This window comes from Topomyia yanbarensis, unplaced genomic scaffold, assembly GCF_030247195.1.
Source record: "Topomyia yanbarensis strain Yona2022 unplaced genomic scaffold, ASM3024719v1 HiC_scaffold_8, whole genome shotgun sequence".
In the NCBI taxonomy this organism is placed as follows: domain Eukaryota; kingdom Metazoa; phylum Arthropoda; class Insecta; order Diptera; family Culicidae; genus Topomyia; species Topomyia yanbarensis.
In genome coordinates, this window is record NW_026684046.1 from 85,177 (window position 1) to 102,145 (window position 16,969).

Genomic DNA, 16,969 nt, shown 5'->3' on the forward strand with positions numbered 1-16,969 from the left:
TAAGCATAGCTATTTATGTGGAACCGCCTGTTTGTTAATTCAAGCTCGTTGTTTGTGATAAGATGACCGTCATAACCGTATTTATATTGTTAATGAAATGACGGTCAGTTTGCCTTCCTCTCAATAATAATTCCAATGAGTGAGAGATTCAGAAGAGAACCGTCTGACTGTTGTCAATTCATTGGAATGAGAACCGTAGCTCAATAAGCAACGCTTACTGTTTTAACTGCTAACCGTTTCATTCTCTTTTGTCTAGTAGGTTTGCCATCAGTACCGTGATGGAGCTCAGCACTGATCATGTGTGAAAGGGCACACCCGAAATTGAAAAACAATAAGATTTGGATTTCATTCTATCAACTTGTACACTACGAAAAACAACAGAAACGTACTTCAAGAATAACATGGTAATGATTTAGCGCTATATAAGGAAAAGACGGTGCAAGGCGAAATTATCTTATAGCCATTTAGATTTCAAGATGTCAAATAGTTCAGGTAATTTAAAACAAACAATATCATTCAACGCTTGAAGCCCCGGAGTACGTCGGTAAGCCGGACGAAACATTTACACTTACCGACACTGACCGCCAGCATGGAAGGGGCAGGAGAGGACGAGCTTGGCTCATTGTTGGTCGTTGACGTTGCCGTCTCTCGTTCAACTGCCTTACGTTTCGGCGAAGGACTTCGCGGGCTCTCGTGCTGCGATTCTCTAGTTATAGATGCTGCTTTCGGAGAGGAAGCCGCCGTTGGCGGTGGGCTAGCCGACCGCACAGTCGGTTCGGTTTTGATCGGTCGTTTGAGCGGCGGCGATTGCACCATACATGCGTCGCATTGCTCTGGACCGGGTTCCAAGGTGATCAGATGTCTGCATGCTCTGCACGCCGTACATAACGTCTCGAGGAATTCCGCCAATGCACTATTTCCCTTCTGTCGGATATAAGCTGGTATTTTAACGGTAAAATTCTTTCCAGCAGCTGTCACAATGTGTACGTCGCCTTCTAGGCCAAACAGCAACGGAGAAAGCTGCGAGTGATCCTTGGATGCAGCCAGTACTTCCTGGAGGCACAGTTTTGCCAATGTTTGATGATTCGGAGCGGTCACCATCGAAGGAAGCTTCGAGCTATTGATAAATGGACCACCCTTGCATCTGCTGTGGAAATGCGCTGTAACGGGAGTGGTTGGCATCATCGAATCCGGTTCGGATATCATCGCAAATGACGAACGGGCTCCTTTGGAGCGAGCGTTACTTCCATCCATTTTGTTCTTCTGACCGGGCGGTTGCATCGGATGGCAACTTTTTGCGCACCAACCGACGGGAAATATATCTCGGGAATCGTAACGACACCAGTAATCGAAAGCACCTCGCCAACCGTCGAATGTTACGTGAATCTGATCTTCTTTGACCGCATCTACCGTTGCACAGCAAATCAGTTGCGGGTTCTTTTTGTCGACGGCTTCCAGCTTCTGGCCAACCTGTAAAATTATACATTTTTGTTTTGGTAAAATATTAAATAAAAGAGCAGATTACAAATGAAAGCTAACCTGATACAAATTGCACTTGGGCGTTGGTGGTTCTGGCATGAAAATATGAGATGGAGCCATCGGGGCTCCATTCAAAGTTTTCAGCAGAAACGTTGGCCAACTGCTGGCGTTCATACGGAAACCGAGCGGTGGCTGCAGCATCTCCCCTGTCTGCTCACAATGACCAATTGGATGAATTTCATTCGAGTCAACTAGCCGCCAGAAATCATTTTTGTTGTCACTGCCATCCAGTCGAAGCCGAAGCCGCGAACCAAGCACCCCCACAACACTTGCGATGCAGGTTGAGGTCACGTTACGCGGATCAAGAGCCTCCAGTTTCATTCCGATTTTGAATTCATTTTTCGGAGGCGTAACGGCCTGTTTGAAGCATTCAGCGGGTGCGGGAACACTGCCGGACTCGCGAAGATATTCGGTCCAGTCGAACACGTGGAAACTTTCGTACTGGAATGGGCCGGTCGAGGTTGTGGTTGTTACCTGAAGGGAAAAATGCGTTGTTCTGATTAGTATTTGGAAAAATTGATTCACCGTGCTGGCCATTTAAATTACTGAATACAATAGTAATTCATACCGAATAGGTTGTCTTGTTTGCTTACACCCCCATTTTACAAAAAAAAACCCCGTCTGAAAAGATGAACTAATTGCGAAAAGTTTGCTTGGCCGAACGCTACCTTTTGATTAAAAACTCAAGATTTACAGATGCTTAAGCGTAGGGCAACCCGGGCTATTAAGACCGTGGGGGTAAATCGGACCCCCTAGATTTCTCAGAAAATCGAACGATTTTCTGACTGTCGTCTAAATTTGTGGAACCGCTATTCTAAAACATTAATTTTGGCACCTGAATCAAATTGTTTCAATTTTTTGTCATCCTTAAAACAAAAATCATTATAATGGTAAAACCGTGATTAAAGCAACAAATAAAAGTGAAAAAATAACATGCAAGTGTTTTGGAAAGCTTGAGGGTCCTATTTTATGGAATGACATTTTCAAGGCGCTCACTACTTTTGTACGAAATGAGCGGACGGGGCTATTCGGACCCCCTATTCCGTCAACCACCGTTCAGCGGCTTGCAACTACGCACACGATTGTACATGCCACAGCAACGAAAATACTTGATGCGCCAATTAACAGCTGTGACTAACCAGTTTAAGTTTTTGTAACGCAATTTTTTTTGTTTCTTAAGGAGTTTCTCCAATAAATATTTCATAGGTAAACAATTCAATTGAAAAAAAAAATGATAATGAATGGCGGCCTAAATTGTCCCGTAGGGTGGTCCGATTTACCCCTACATTGTAAAAGGATAGAAAAACGTAGAGTGGCGCAAATCGTCGCCTAGCACTGCCATTGGAAACTTTTGACCGATAAATTCTTTCACATCTATCCACCTAAAAGGGCGATTTGCTTAGGTAGGTACGAATAGCTCGGGTTCCCCTATATTTTTCAATAATGAAATTGCAAATAAAAATAAAGTAATCAAAAATATCAAATATCAACTCACGTATCAAAAGACGTAAACAAAAAGAAAAATTGCGATTGTAATTCGTTTATTTGTCGTAATATCCTATGTATGCTTAGTTTAATGACTCTAGTTTCATTAGAAAGCTGAGCAAAGTTTTCTTAATCCTTTCTGGCCCTTTATGCACAGGGTTAGGTCGATGGACAAGCTATGGATCAACTGACGCTAGACGGAGAGCGAAAGGTTATTCGAGAGCTGAAAATTGCTAGGACGTTGGAAAGGACGGAATCTCGATCGAACTTCGAAAAGTGGGGAGTAATCGGCGACTAATGTGGACATGTATATTGTTAGATCGCTGAGGGCTACAGACATAATGCGGTTTTAGGGTCATTCGCCTCTTCTGAGGTGTTTGAAAAAATCTCTAACCCTATGTGCGGGGTTGCGAATTGAACCCAGGTGAGTTGTGTACAAGGCAATCGATTTACCAACTACGCTATACCCGTCCCCCATAGCACGTATCTCACAACTACCACGAAAGTAGATGCTGACACACTTTAAATAGAAAAAGTATATTTAATTCGTTTAGGGCCGATTTCTTCACCTCCCCTTTGCGCTTAAGCCAGGTTTAAACGTACTGCTGAACCTGGTTCAAAAGGTAAGCGAGGGTGAAGAAATCGGCCCTTAGAGCCGATTTCTTCACCCTCGCTTTTCGCTTAAACCAGGTTTAAACGTACTGGTAAACCGGGTTTAAAAGTAAGCGAGGGTGAAGAAATCGGCCCTTAATCAGCACGAGTTTATGCTATTTTTACGCGACCATATTTAGAAATGCTGTGTGAATGGATTTGGAAAGGGGGGGGGGGGGGGGGGAGAAGATAGCAGAGTGAGAGTATAGGATGCGTCAGAAATCCTTCATCTTATTTCGGTATACGGGGTTGGTGAAGAATTGTTTTGATGATGGTCCAATAGGGGAGGAAGGGGTGATGAAAGCTGGAGGTGGATGGCAAAGGGGGACGGGGGGGAGGTGGCGACACAATACTAAACTGCATATTTTGCCTTCCACTTGAGACCTGGTTTGATAGAATCGGTTCAGTCATCACCGAAGAACCGACGTGACTTTAAATTTAGAATATGTCCGGAATTCGGGACTTCCGGAATCGTCGATAGTGGACAATATATTCAAAGAATATTGGATTGGCGATCAGTGATATAGATCTGCGATTAGGAGTAGTTTGGTGACGACTTCAATTGTTTTTAGCCTCTGAGGTATTACGATTGTAACGTTATATGGGAAAATCCAGTGCAGCCTTACTAACCAATCTGTAACTCCGGAACCAAGAGTCAGAACCGGATAAAATTCATCAGTAGTCAATGCAATTACTGTATTTTTAATTTGAAAACAAGTTAGTAAAAATCTCCCTCGGCATGATACTGTGCCTTGATGTGGTCCGGGGGCTTTTTCATCAAAGCAGTATTACAGTGATTATATCACAGAAACTTGGGACACGAATATTTTCTTTTTAGTTCAGCTACATTGTGATCAATTTTAGCACTTAACTTGGCCACCTTTATTATCCACTGCCATGGTCAAATAATATACAATGTGGGTTTAGGGCCCAATTTTCTCTGCAGGCACCCTTTTTTATTGCTATATTTTAAATTAGATCCATGCTAACACTCACTAACATAAATTGCTAACTCTCTCATATACACTCACAATCTCTCATTCCAAACGTACAAACGTGGCCTTCGCGATAACACACACCTGATCACGAATGCGAACCCCCGCGATCTCGCCAGCATTCAAATTTAATGAACGTGTGCACCTAAAAATTTCCTAACGCGGTCTCAAGCATCAACCCACCGCTCGCACAATCATTAATCGGTCACGTCCGGAAGTCTCTACCCTTGATCCTAGCAACTCAAACGCATGCCTTCAGTTGGAACAATAGAAATAAAAACTAGAGAAGACATCTACGCGCTCTCATTGAAGAACACGCGAACATGCGAATGCCCATACGCTTATAATGTGTCCACGCGAAGTTACACACTATCACTCGCGACAAAAACGACAACATATTAACGCTCGAGTCTTTCGCGATTATCCACGTACAACCACACCCACGATCTCGTAAAAGGGATAACACCGGTGACTAAGTGAACGTTTTATTACTTATAAATTCACAAACGCGGTATCAAGAGTGAACCTCCATTTGGAGGCCCATGTTCGCGCGATCATGAATCGGTTTCGTCCGGAAGCCCCTGTTCTCGGCCCTAGCAGCCAATGCCTTCAGGTGAACTAATCAAAAAGATGATACTTATATCCACTAAACTACACGTTCCATGGCGACATAAAAATCGAATTTGGAACGTGTTACGAATACACGCGACAAACAAATATACAAATGCTTGAGCTTTTCGCGATCATCCACGCAACCTACACCCGTGCTCTCGCAGACATGATAACATCCCGGTGAGCGTCTCAGCACTTATAAACATTCAAACGCGATCTCAAGCGTGAATATACAGTCCCCCGCACTCGCGCGAGCATGAATCGGTTACGTCCGGAAGTCTCTATCCTCGATTCTAGCAGTCTAGATCCATGCCTTCAATTGAATCAATTAAAAAGAAAACTCTCATATCCACTGGACAACAACGTTCAATGGCGACATGACCAGGAACCCTAGTGATATGGTGTAACTCACTCCCTGTCAGAATGTGATCCGTACACCGAAAACTAAATATCAGAATGACGGTCCGCGTGGCCGTCCAAGAACACACGCGAATATGTTACACAAGGATACAAAATCGAATTCGCATACACATGGGCACACGCGATAAACACGTCAACATACGAACGCTTAAGCTCTTCGCAATCATCTACGCACACCTACGTTCGCGATCGCGCAAACTTTAAAACACTCCGGTAACAATGTTAACGTTCTAGTGCTTACGAAGTTAAAAACGCGAACCCGCAAACGCGCGCGATAGTGAATCGTTCACGTCCGGAAATGTTTACCCTCCATTCTAGCAACTAAGGTCCATACATTCAATTATACCAATCAAAAAATAAAGCTCACATCCACTAGACAACACGTTCCATGGCGACCTGACTGGGAACTCTAGTGATATGGAAGAACCCACTTTGTTTTAGAATCTGAACCGTACACGAAAAATTAAGTATCAGATTCGCGATCCGCGCGCGGTCATTCTAGAACACACGCGAATATGCGAAAGGCAAACGGTTTTAGAATTTCGAACACGTTAACGTACAAATGCTCAAGTCCTTCGCGATGATACACACGATCGCGAAATCCGTACGCCCGCACATACCTGAACCGTATCACATTCAGAATCACGGCCTGCTACAATTGGCCTAAAGCAGTGTTTTAGTGGGCGACATTGCCTGTCTCGTCTGCAAATTTTAGTATGTGATTCTGACGGGGAGCCCTTCCGAGAACCTAGTTCTATAGCTCCAGTAGGACAACTCTCGAAAAAAAAGAAAACAAGTTAGTAAAAATCTATCAGGAATTTGCCTGGAAATAGGAGATATTTGTTTAGGAACTTGGCGAGTTCCCTGGATGCATCAAGAACCGCCATTGGGGGTCAATGTGGTCAAAGCTACTTTGATTGATCACTAAATCCGCAAATTCAAGTAATGTTGCATTCATTTTAATGTTTAACATCATTTGGACATCATAGTGGTACCAGTTTATTTGGCAATTTGCTGTGTGACCGCACTCTTCAACCCGTAACTCCGGAACCGGAAGTCGGATCAAATAAAAATTCAATAGCAACTTATGGGAGCGTTATACCTTTCAGATGCAACTTAGTTTGCGTAAATCGGTTCAGCCATCTCTCAGAAAATTGAGTGAGTTTAAATGACACACACATACATACACAAGGGGCAGCAGGGACAGTAAGGACAGTAGTCTTGGGGCTTAACGAACCCCGCCCCCAGTCCTAGTGCGAGCTGGGGAGCTTTGCTAGAATATGGTTGCGTTTGGATTGGGCTCTGTTAAACCTCTAAAAAAACCATAACTCCGAAAGCAGCTCCGAAGAAGCGAGCCTGTATTGTTTCTGCTAAGATCTTAAGATTCCAATAATCTAAGATCTTAACAATAAAAGCACTCTAGCCCAACCGGAGTGCCAACCGGCACATCAGGATCGACGCCAGTAACATTCTGATTATGGCATACTGGCCTTGGCGAACGACAACGGACAAGACACGGATCACGAATTGGACAGCGGCTTTGGGCTGACAGGCGTGCTGTTCTACTCCCTGAGTAAGGAAGCATGATACCGACTTGAAATGGCGAGTAGGCTAACAGCACAGCTGCCTCCGTCTCGACAACACCGTGGCAGGTTTCCGGGTACGTTGAAAACCCGTCACCATTTAGTTGATGGCACTAGGATCGGTTGAAGCATCCCCGATTTTACGCTGATCCGGCTCTGAACACTACTCTCCGTGAAGGATAGTGTCAATCCTTACATGACCTCCCTGCTTCATATATAATCATTGTCGTGATCCGTCGTACGACGAGTGGAGATAGCGGTTCGGAGACGGGATCCAATAAAATGGAAAAAACAAGAAACTAACATATACGGAGTAATCACGGCGAATTCGTTCGCCGTAGGTGGGTTAGTGAGGTCACCACCACCAGCGGCAGCTAAACTCATTCAGCAAGAACAAGAGGAGGAGAAGCGGCAGCGGCAGCAACAACCAGAACAGAGCGGGATTAATTACACCCAGCAGAAGCCAAAAGTAGTGGCAGCGAAGCACTTGACGTAGGAGCGCCACAAGTTTGTGGATGCGAGAAACAACGCCCAAAACGATATTAAGGAGATGGTAATCAGAATCCGAACGGCGCTACTATCTGCCGTAAATGAGTATGATATGGCAATGCAGAGGGCTGATGTAGCTGAGCGAGTATTGGCGTCGGCCAAGGCTATTCTCTTCCTAGCGCTACGAAGCAGGGTAAGGAGAAGCAGATTGGTGTGGGGAACACACCAGTTTCCGTGACTCCAAAGAGGACTAGATCCTCACCAGGAGACGGAAGAGCAGACGGGCCCAAAAAGCGGAAAGGAAAACCTTCGGCTCGTCAGATGCACTGATTGTCGAAGCAAACGATACGGTGTCCTACGCCCCTCTTCTCAAGAAAGTAGCAGTATGGAGACATTTACACGGCGGCGATTCGACTACCGGTGGTCGTTGCCAATAAGCTGGCGGAAACCGGTAAGATAAAAGTCGAATGGTCGAGATGCTCGCTGAGAGTTGCTGCGTGAGTTACCAAGCAGACGGTGCGATACTTTGACCTCGGACACCTGGCGAGGATCTGCAAGGGCCCAGACAGGTCTGCACTGTGTAGAACATGCGGATCTGCAAGCCGAAGGACAGAAACGACCAATAGATGGGAGACTTCAAATGCCTTGTGTACATAAAGGCGAAGGCAGGCCCATGATGACGGAAATAACCCAGCTTAATCTCAATCATTGCGACATTGTGGCAGTTGACAACAGAAACGAAGTGCTACGTTACAATTATTGCAGAGCCGTGTCATGTTCCTCCCGATAATGGTAACTGGGTGGTGGATAGTGCAATCCAAGTAATGGGCGGTTTTCCTGTCCAAGAGATGAAGGACTACACACATGAAGGTTTCGTGATCGTCAGGACCAACAGCGTATTTGTCTGTAGCTGCTATGCTCTCCGAGATGGACACCAGAGCAGTACAATCGGATGCTGGACGCACTAACCGACTCGTTAGTCGGACTAACGCCGGTTGTTATAGGAGACTTTAACGCTTGGGCCGTGGAGTGGGGTAGCAGACTGATCAACGTAAGTGGTTACAGCTTGATGGAAGCCTTGGCGAAGCTGGATGTGAGACTGTGCAACGAAGGTTTCGCTACCATATTCCGTAAAGACGATCGAGAATCCATCATCGACATAACATTTTGCAGTCCCTCGCTTATGGATAACATGAATTAGCGAGTTAGTAAGCAGTACACACATAGTGACCACCAAGTGATCCACTACATCATTGGTCGGCGAAATTGCACCATAACGCCGAGAGTGAGGACTGGCGAGCGGAAGTGAAAAGCACTTCGTGCTAACAGCGTTATTCTAATTCCGTGTGCCGATGAGCTATCGGAAACAGTAGTGAGGGCATGTGATGTAGCAATGCCGAGGAAAATGGAGCCGAGGAACTACCGGCGTCCGGCGTATTGGTGGAACGAAAGGTTCAGCAACCTCCACGCTGCCTGCCAAAAAGCTAGAAGACGCGTTCAGAGAGCAAGATCTGAGGCAATCAGAAAAGAGTGCAAGGTAATATTCCGCGCTGGCCGCGCAAGAGGTAGTGCTAAGCAAGTCCACCTGCTACAAGGAGCTGTGCAGAGAAGAAGACGTTAACCTCTGGGGCAATGCTTACCGTGTCGTTATGGCCAGGATCAAGGGTCCAATGACGCCAGTCGAAATGTGCGCTGACAAACTGAAAATTATCATGGAGGGTCTTTTCCCGAAGCACGATTCCCAACGTGCCACGGAAGACTGCGATTCTTGCGTTTCCGGACATGTTCAGGATAGTCCTACAGGAATGCCTGGACGATGGCTACTTCCCGGATAGATGGAAGATTCAGAAGCTGGTTTGCTGCAAAAATCGAGAAAACCACCAGGAGATCCAGTATCGTATCAGCCTATATGCCTGCTGGATACTCTTGGTAAGCTCCTGGAAAGGGTCTTCCTTAACAGGCTGACGACCTACGCTGAAAGCGAGAACGGAATATCGCATATTGTATCGGGTTCCGAAAAGGGAAATAGACGGTGAACAACATCCGCACAATCATCGCGAGCGCGGAGAAAACTGAAGCAAAAATGAACTGCTACGGCGCTGTGGTAACGATAGACGTGAAGAACGCGTTCAACAATGCTAGCTGGGAGGCGATCGCCGTAGCGCTACATAAATTGCGGGTTCCGGACTACCCGTGCAATGTTCTGAAAAGTTACTTCAAGAGCCGAGAACTGGTCTACGAAACGAACATGGAGTAGTAGTAGTCTGGAATATAATTTACACGGAGTGTTAACACTGGAACTGCCAACGGGCTTTGAGATCGTCGGCTTTGCAGATGATGTTGTCCTGACGATAACAGACGAAACCCTTGAGGAAGTGGAGATGCTGACGGCAGAGACAATAGGCATCGTGGAAACTGGATGGCTGACGTCAAATTACAGCTGGCTCACCGCAAGATCGAGGTAGTGCTGGTCAGTAACCGTAAAAGAATTCAGCACGTCGAGATCAGCGTCGGGGGACAATCCATTCCATCGATGCGTGCGCTGAAGCACCTGAGTGTGATGGTCGACGATCGGTTAAATTACAACAGCCATGTCGACTATGTATGTGAGAGGGCTGCGAGGACAACTAACGCATTTGCAAGGATCATGCCGAATAACGGAGGAGCAAGAGGCTGCACGAGGCGCCTCCTGGCGGGTGTCTCATCCTCAATACTGAGGTATGGCGTACCGGCCTGGGTTGATGCGCTGAACTCTAAGCGACAAGCACGTTTCGTCTAATGGCTGTTCGGATCGAGAGTACGCACAGAACGGTATCGTCGGAGGCGGTATGCGTAGTTGTCGGGATGATTCCCATCTGTATCACTCTGGGTGCGGACGTGGAATGCTACCAACGGAGAAATGCACGTAATGCAAGGAGACTGATCCGAGCGAACTCGTTGGCTAAGTGGCAGCAAGAGTGGGACAACGCGGAGAAAGGATGGTGGACCCACCGACTCATCCCAAAATGTGTCTGCTTGGGTACATATGAAGCAGGGAGAGGTCAACTTCCATTTGACGCAGTTTTTGTCCGGGCATGGATGCTTCCGGAAGTACCTCCATCGGTTTGGGCACGCTTCGTCATCCCTTTGCCCGGAGCGTGTGAACATTCAAGACACACCGGAACACGTAATCTTCGAATGCACTAGGTTCGAAGAAGTTCTAAGGGATATGTCTGGTGTGACAGTGGACAATGTCGTCGAGGAGATGTGCCGCGACAAGCGTATTTGATACGCTGTCAACAGAGTGGTAACTAGTATACTCTTCGAGCTGCAGAACAAGTGGCGAAGGGACCAACAAAGTAGCGCTATTGGCTAGAACGTTGAACCGCAAATCGGGTTTCGGGAGAAATTCCGCTGCCGAGGAACTCTACGTCGGTGTAGACTGGGTCCACCACCGGGGACCAGTTGAGTAGCACGCGGAGAAGCACCGTGTTCGGCAGCAAACCGGACGTCAGGCTTCACTGGAATCGCCGGACCGACCTCGACACCCTACCGGGTAGCTCGTGAGTAGGCTAGATCCACCGCCGGGAATTAAACCGAGTAGACCGCGTCGAATAGCTAGCAGTGGGTTGTTGGGGCGCCAGTGAATCGGAAGCTACGCTCCACCCGGAATCGCTGGATAGACCTCAGCACCTACCGGATGGCCCGTTGAGTAGGCTAGGTCCAACGACGGGGACTAGACCGAGTAGACAGAACGGGGAGCTAAATGGCTCATAGAAACGTACATCGGTATCGGGAGAAATCTACCTCCGGGAAATTCACGGTAGTGTAGATTCGCTGCCGTAGACTGCTCGACAGAATCGTAACAAAAGTGCAAGCTAATTAGAGCACGAAACAAATACCGGTAATGAAAGAAATTCCATTGTCGGGGAGTTCTCAGTCGGAGTAGGATAATATCTGAGCTGCTCTCGATACATGTGGTAGCTAAATGGCTCAATAAAACCGGTATCGGTATCGGGGGAAATTCCTCCGTCGGAGTACCATCGGCCGGAGTAGAGTGAGTTCACCGTTGGGGACTGTCCAAGCAGATCGTGATAAAACCGGCAGCTGAATGACTCACGGAAACATGAGCTAACTGGCTTAAGGTATCAGCACCTAAATGGCTCATGGGGACGAGAGCAAAACGGCTACGTAATAGATGGAGAAAAGAAGAGAAGAATCGAGAGTTAAAGCTCATAGGTCGAGCCATTCTATAAACCAAGTGAGCCTCCGAGAAGGAGCATAAGAAAGAGGTGCGACGAAAGCAAAACGATTCACCCCCACCGAAGTAATAGTTGACGTAGTGCCGTGGGGAAGGGCGTGAAAAGTGATTGTTTTGGGGGTGGGCGTAGCGTATTGGTAAATCGATTGCCTTGTACGCAGCGCACCTGGGTTCGAGTCCCGACCCCGCACATAGAGTTAGAAATTTTTCATAAGAGATTTTTCTAACCCGAAGAGGCGAATGACCTTGAGGTTAAAACCTCTATAATCGAAATAAAAAAAGTGATTGTTTTTAGTGGTTAGGCACGAACGGGAGTCTTGAATCCTACATAGTGCCAATATACTACAGGATAGGCTTTTGAAGCTTTTTAAACCTTACTATAAAAACATACATGCACACAGACATTTTCCAATTTCAACGAACTGAATCGAATGGTATATGACACTCGGTCTTCCGGGCCTTGGTTAAGAAGTCGATTTTTGCTTTCTTTTTATGAGAATTTTGCCGATAGCGTATGATCAATCCGAATAGTGACTTAGATTGATCACGTTATTTTTTTTATGAGAATTGTCCTACTGGAGCTCTAGAGCAATTGTAGTGAGTGATTCCTCGTCAGAATCATTGCAACGGGAGACGGGAAATATCACCCACTAAAACACTGTTTAAGACCAATTGCAACAGGCCGTAATTCTGAAAGTGATATTCATTGTACGGTTCAGATATGTGCGAACGTTGGGGACTTCACGATCGTGTGTATTACCGCGAAAGGATCGAGCGCTGGTACGTTGTATGTCGCGTGTGCTAGCGGGTATGTAACTTCGCGTGTAGAAATTTGATTTTAAAACCGTGTGTATAAATCCGCATATTCGCGTGTGTTCCTCGATGATCGCGCGCGGGTCGTGAATCTGATACCTAAATTTCGGTGTACGGTTCAGATGCTAGAAGAAAGTAAGCTTTCCCATATCAGTAGAGTTTTCGGTTATGTTGTCTAGTGGATATGAGCGTCATTTTTTATTGGTTCAACTGAAGACATAGGCCTAGGCTGCTAGGGCCGAGAGTGAGAAAAACTTTATTGAAGACACTGGAACTCTTTCTTGTACTTTTCATTTTACAAGAAATTTACCGAAAAATTCGGGTGTTTCTTTAAAAATGGTTTTATTTATATAACTTTGCAGTTTTAACTTTTCATTAAGATGACTTTAGATTTACTTTCAGATATTTCACAGGAGAACAGTTTTCTGAATATTTTGAACCTCTAGCTTCGTTCGTTTTTAAGCTATATATTTTTTTTTTTTTCTAAAAATGAACTATTTCTTGAGTAAAGATTGCAAGACATTCAAAAATAGCCATTTCACATTTACTATTTTTGATAATCTGTACCACAAATCAAGATATTTCATATGACTGCAACGGTATTTAATATTAAGTGCCCTAATCGATAATATTATTTGAAAGCTTTATTTTTTTTATTTTTTTATCCCTTTACGGACACTAGGGCCGAGGGTGGTGGTTAGCGGATTTAGTACATCCTTGAATTGACAGACAACGCTATGGTGACTTGAACACAGGCAACGCAGATCCAAGGCCATTATTGCAATGATTTGTTCTGCGTTTGAGATGCACTTCCCCCGGTTGCCAGACGAATACCTGTAATTATTGCTTGTGACTTTGTATGTACGAATCTGATTATGAGTCCTGTGGTGGTGTGTGCGTGGAAGGTGTGAGTTTTAGCGTTTGAGTCCATGGGTGCATATCTGTCTGGGTTGGCGTGGGTGTTGACTAATTGTGTAATAGTGTGATCGCGAAGGGCTCGAGCGTTTGAATGCTAGCGAGTCTTATACTTTGCGTCGATTTTATAATCGCGTGGCCATTCGCATATTCGCATGAATTCTCGAACGATTGCGCGCGAATCGTGAATCTGATAATTACTAGATTCTAGGGACCACCAGGATCCGAGCCGAGGCCTCCAGCCTACCAATCTCTAAGCACAAAAAATTGTACTCTGGAGTCCACTGCCAAGCCCACGGGATAATGATATTTGAAAGTTATATTTTTTTATGTAAAAGTTCTCACGAAAAAAGTTAAGTAGCTGATGTTTAAACCCAATTATAATGATTTTGAAAACAATTAATACCGCCTGTTGTGGGTGGTGAAATTGTGCTGCTATTAATTCTGCGATGCTAAGTTTCATATTCATATTCAACAATTATAACACTTCACGAATAGATGGTTTTATGGGATATATCGAAAAGTCAGCAGCAACACAGGTCGTCCGCATTTCACACAGTAGATAGAAGGAATATTTTGTTTTTGCAGGTAAACAAAGTATGATTACTTTCCCTGATGCGACAGCGGAGTGATTTTCAGCTTCTAAACTGAGCGAGAAACTAAGAAGTCAGACTGAGATGATCTCTTGCTGACTTTATTTGGTATATTCCTGGCACTCTCAGCCTAAAGTTGCTGTATGTTCAGCCGCGCGGTACTCTTACGCTTGGAAATGGTCACGCTGGGAAGTCTATCGCGAATCTTACACACCATCACGTAATGGTCATAATCGACGTTCGGTCCTTAGTCCTGTTATCAACGACATCGGAGCAAAGTCCGTTAATCAAAATATGTAAAATAGGTCCTGCAGATAATCTGGACTGCGGTGATGCTGAGCAACCTTAGGCAGTTGTCGTTGATTAAATGGAAGCTCGATTCTAATAACTGGGTGAAGTGATTCTTCTCTTTCAACCTATGTTATGCATTCTCACCACAGTTCTTTTTATTAATTTGTAAATAATAATACCTTCTCTGATTGATTTTCTAGAGCTGTGACCAGCGTTTTGAAAGATTCCGGAAGGCTACCTTGCATTGCAAAAGTATCAAAACTGTTCATATATTTACGTCGGAAATTTTATATTCGCTTAAAACAATGCATATTTAGGTAAGGTACGACAGAGTAGAACAAACCATAGGTTGCAAATCGTTCAAGCTGCGCGACTATAATAATTGCCATATTACGATTTCTATAGGATCATGAAATATATTCACATTATTACTTGGGAAACGTCCTTACTCACGATTATTTAGTTTGATTTTTTTGGTTTATCTCCTATACTCTGGAGGATAATTTACGTGCTCTAAAGGAACTAGTGAGTTAAGCCATAACTTCATTTCAAGACATAACAATCAATAACTATTACATTATCCTGTAGGTTGGTTTTAAAGTGTAATCAATAACTTCTATTAATTCTTAGCTCGAAAAATTCGTTTGATTCAGGTCAAGGAAGAATAAAGGATAGTATGACAGTGGAGAACAAGGTAACGAAGGAGTTGGAAAGGTTTAGATTGTTGGTCATTCTCGTAATTCGTAATAACAAGAGTATATATTTGTACGATCCAACTTGGCGCATTTTATAAATGCAGCTTTGCGCAACGAATATAAAGTTAAACAATAATGTGTACTATAGTCGTATACAGCATAGACTTATTTCTACAATTCAAACTCACCGGACTTATTCTGCTAGCGGTAGGCTCCCGGCCCGGCGAATTGTTTCCATTACTTCTCCGGCCATTGTTGTTGTTGTTGCTGTTATTATTATTGTTGTTGTTGTTGTTGCCATTTATCTTGGAACCGACCGACGAACCGGAAGTCGTCGATGGGATTATCCCATCGGTCGGCTGTGCCGCGGAAGTTCCGCCGGCCAGCGACTTTTTCTGATGTTTCTTCATGCAGAACGTCGAACAGTAGTTGGGTTTCGGCGCGTTGGCTCGTATCACATTATCGCACTGGATACAGGCCCCTTTGCTGTATGCCTTGCGGAATTCGAGGATACACGTTTCCGAACAGAATTCCTTCTTCCCGTTCTGGGTAGGAAGAACGTACTTTAGGGGAGATTTGCTCTCCCCACACCAAACGCATGAACTACTGCTGGAAGTTGTCCCGTTACTCCCCGCTGCACTATTGGCAGCCAATTTACGGGGAGTCCTTCCAGAGCCGGGAGTGCTGTTATTGACTCGTCGTTCGCTATTGATCTCCAAACTGTTGATCCCGCTGCTACTGGTGATATTGTTGCTGTTACTGCCTGGCGATGAACTTCCAGATGTGGACATTACAAAATACCCTTTTTGACTAAGACCACTTATTTCGCAATCGATAGTTTATTGAGCTTACAGCCGAACAGCACAATATTTCCCACTATCAAGCCGATAAATTTAACTACAGTTCCAGTTCTAGCAAATTCCTACAGAAATCATACTTTTTTGCTCATTCACTCACAGGAATCGATTTCTTGCCACTTTTTTTACTTTTGCCTCCTTGCGTCCTTGCCTGCTCCACCGGAGTTTGATCCGATTTCAAGTTGCTTGTTTTTCACATCGCACCGCGATTTAAAAACACCGTCCGCGTTGTAAAACGCACCATTTTTCACGCTTGGAAAAATATTCCAAATTATTAACCTCGAATATCTGGTCAATTTGCCAATAACGCTTGCAAATTATATCGGCGAAAAAACTGATTAAATTTACTTTTTCTTCTGCACTTCTTTGCTACTGCTGATATTTTTCGTACGAAGAGACGCGTTTTGTCAAAAAATTTATTTTTCTTCGCTCTCGCTTCGATCACTATAGCGCTGTTGTGCTCTAATGAATGACTGATGCGCTGGAGCTTTTAATGCCATTTCTCTCTAACGCGTGCGTCATTCCACAATTCAATTTTGCTGTCTCACTTACGCGTTTTACGACGTTGCGTTTTGACTTTTGCGACTTTCGTTTTATTACTTCTTTTCTCGGGTGTTTGTTTTTGTGTTGGTTGTTTGTTCGAAATTGAGAATTCGATATCGAAAGTATAATAGGGATGATCATTATATTTCAGACCATTTTGATTCGTTGGCGAAAAATTACAGCAATAATTTCATAAATGACATATTGCAAAGTGCAAACGTTTTCTATTTAAATGCTGGATTTGGTTT

The 16,969-nt window shown here is 44.6% G+C and overlaps 1 protein-coding gene across 1 annotated transcript in view; it reads right to left on the minus strand.

The window, feature by feature from the left end:
* The window catches only part of LOC131696148 (polycomb protein Scm-like), a 29,531-nt gene extending 12,917 nt beyond the window's left edge, over positions 1-16,614 (minus strand). Inside the window, exons 1-3 of the mRNA XM_058984686.1 lie at positions 15,510-16,614; positions 1,540-2,013; positions 573-1,470 (exon numbers count right to left, since the gene is read on the minus strand). Of these exons, the coding sequence (XP_058840669.1) occupies positions 573-1,470; positions 1,540-2,013; positions 15,510-16,112 (1,975 nt within the window). The 5' untranslated portion in view covers positions 16,113-16,614. The remainder of the gene's footprint in view (positions 1-572; positions 1,471-1,539; positions 2,014-15,509) is intronic.
* Between the last annotated feature and the right edge of the window lie 355 nt (positions 16,615-16,969).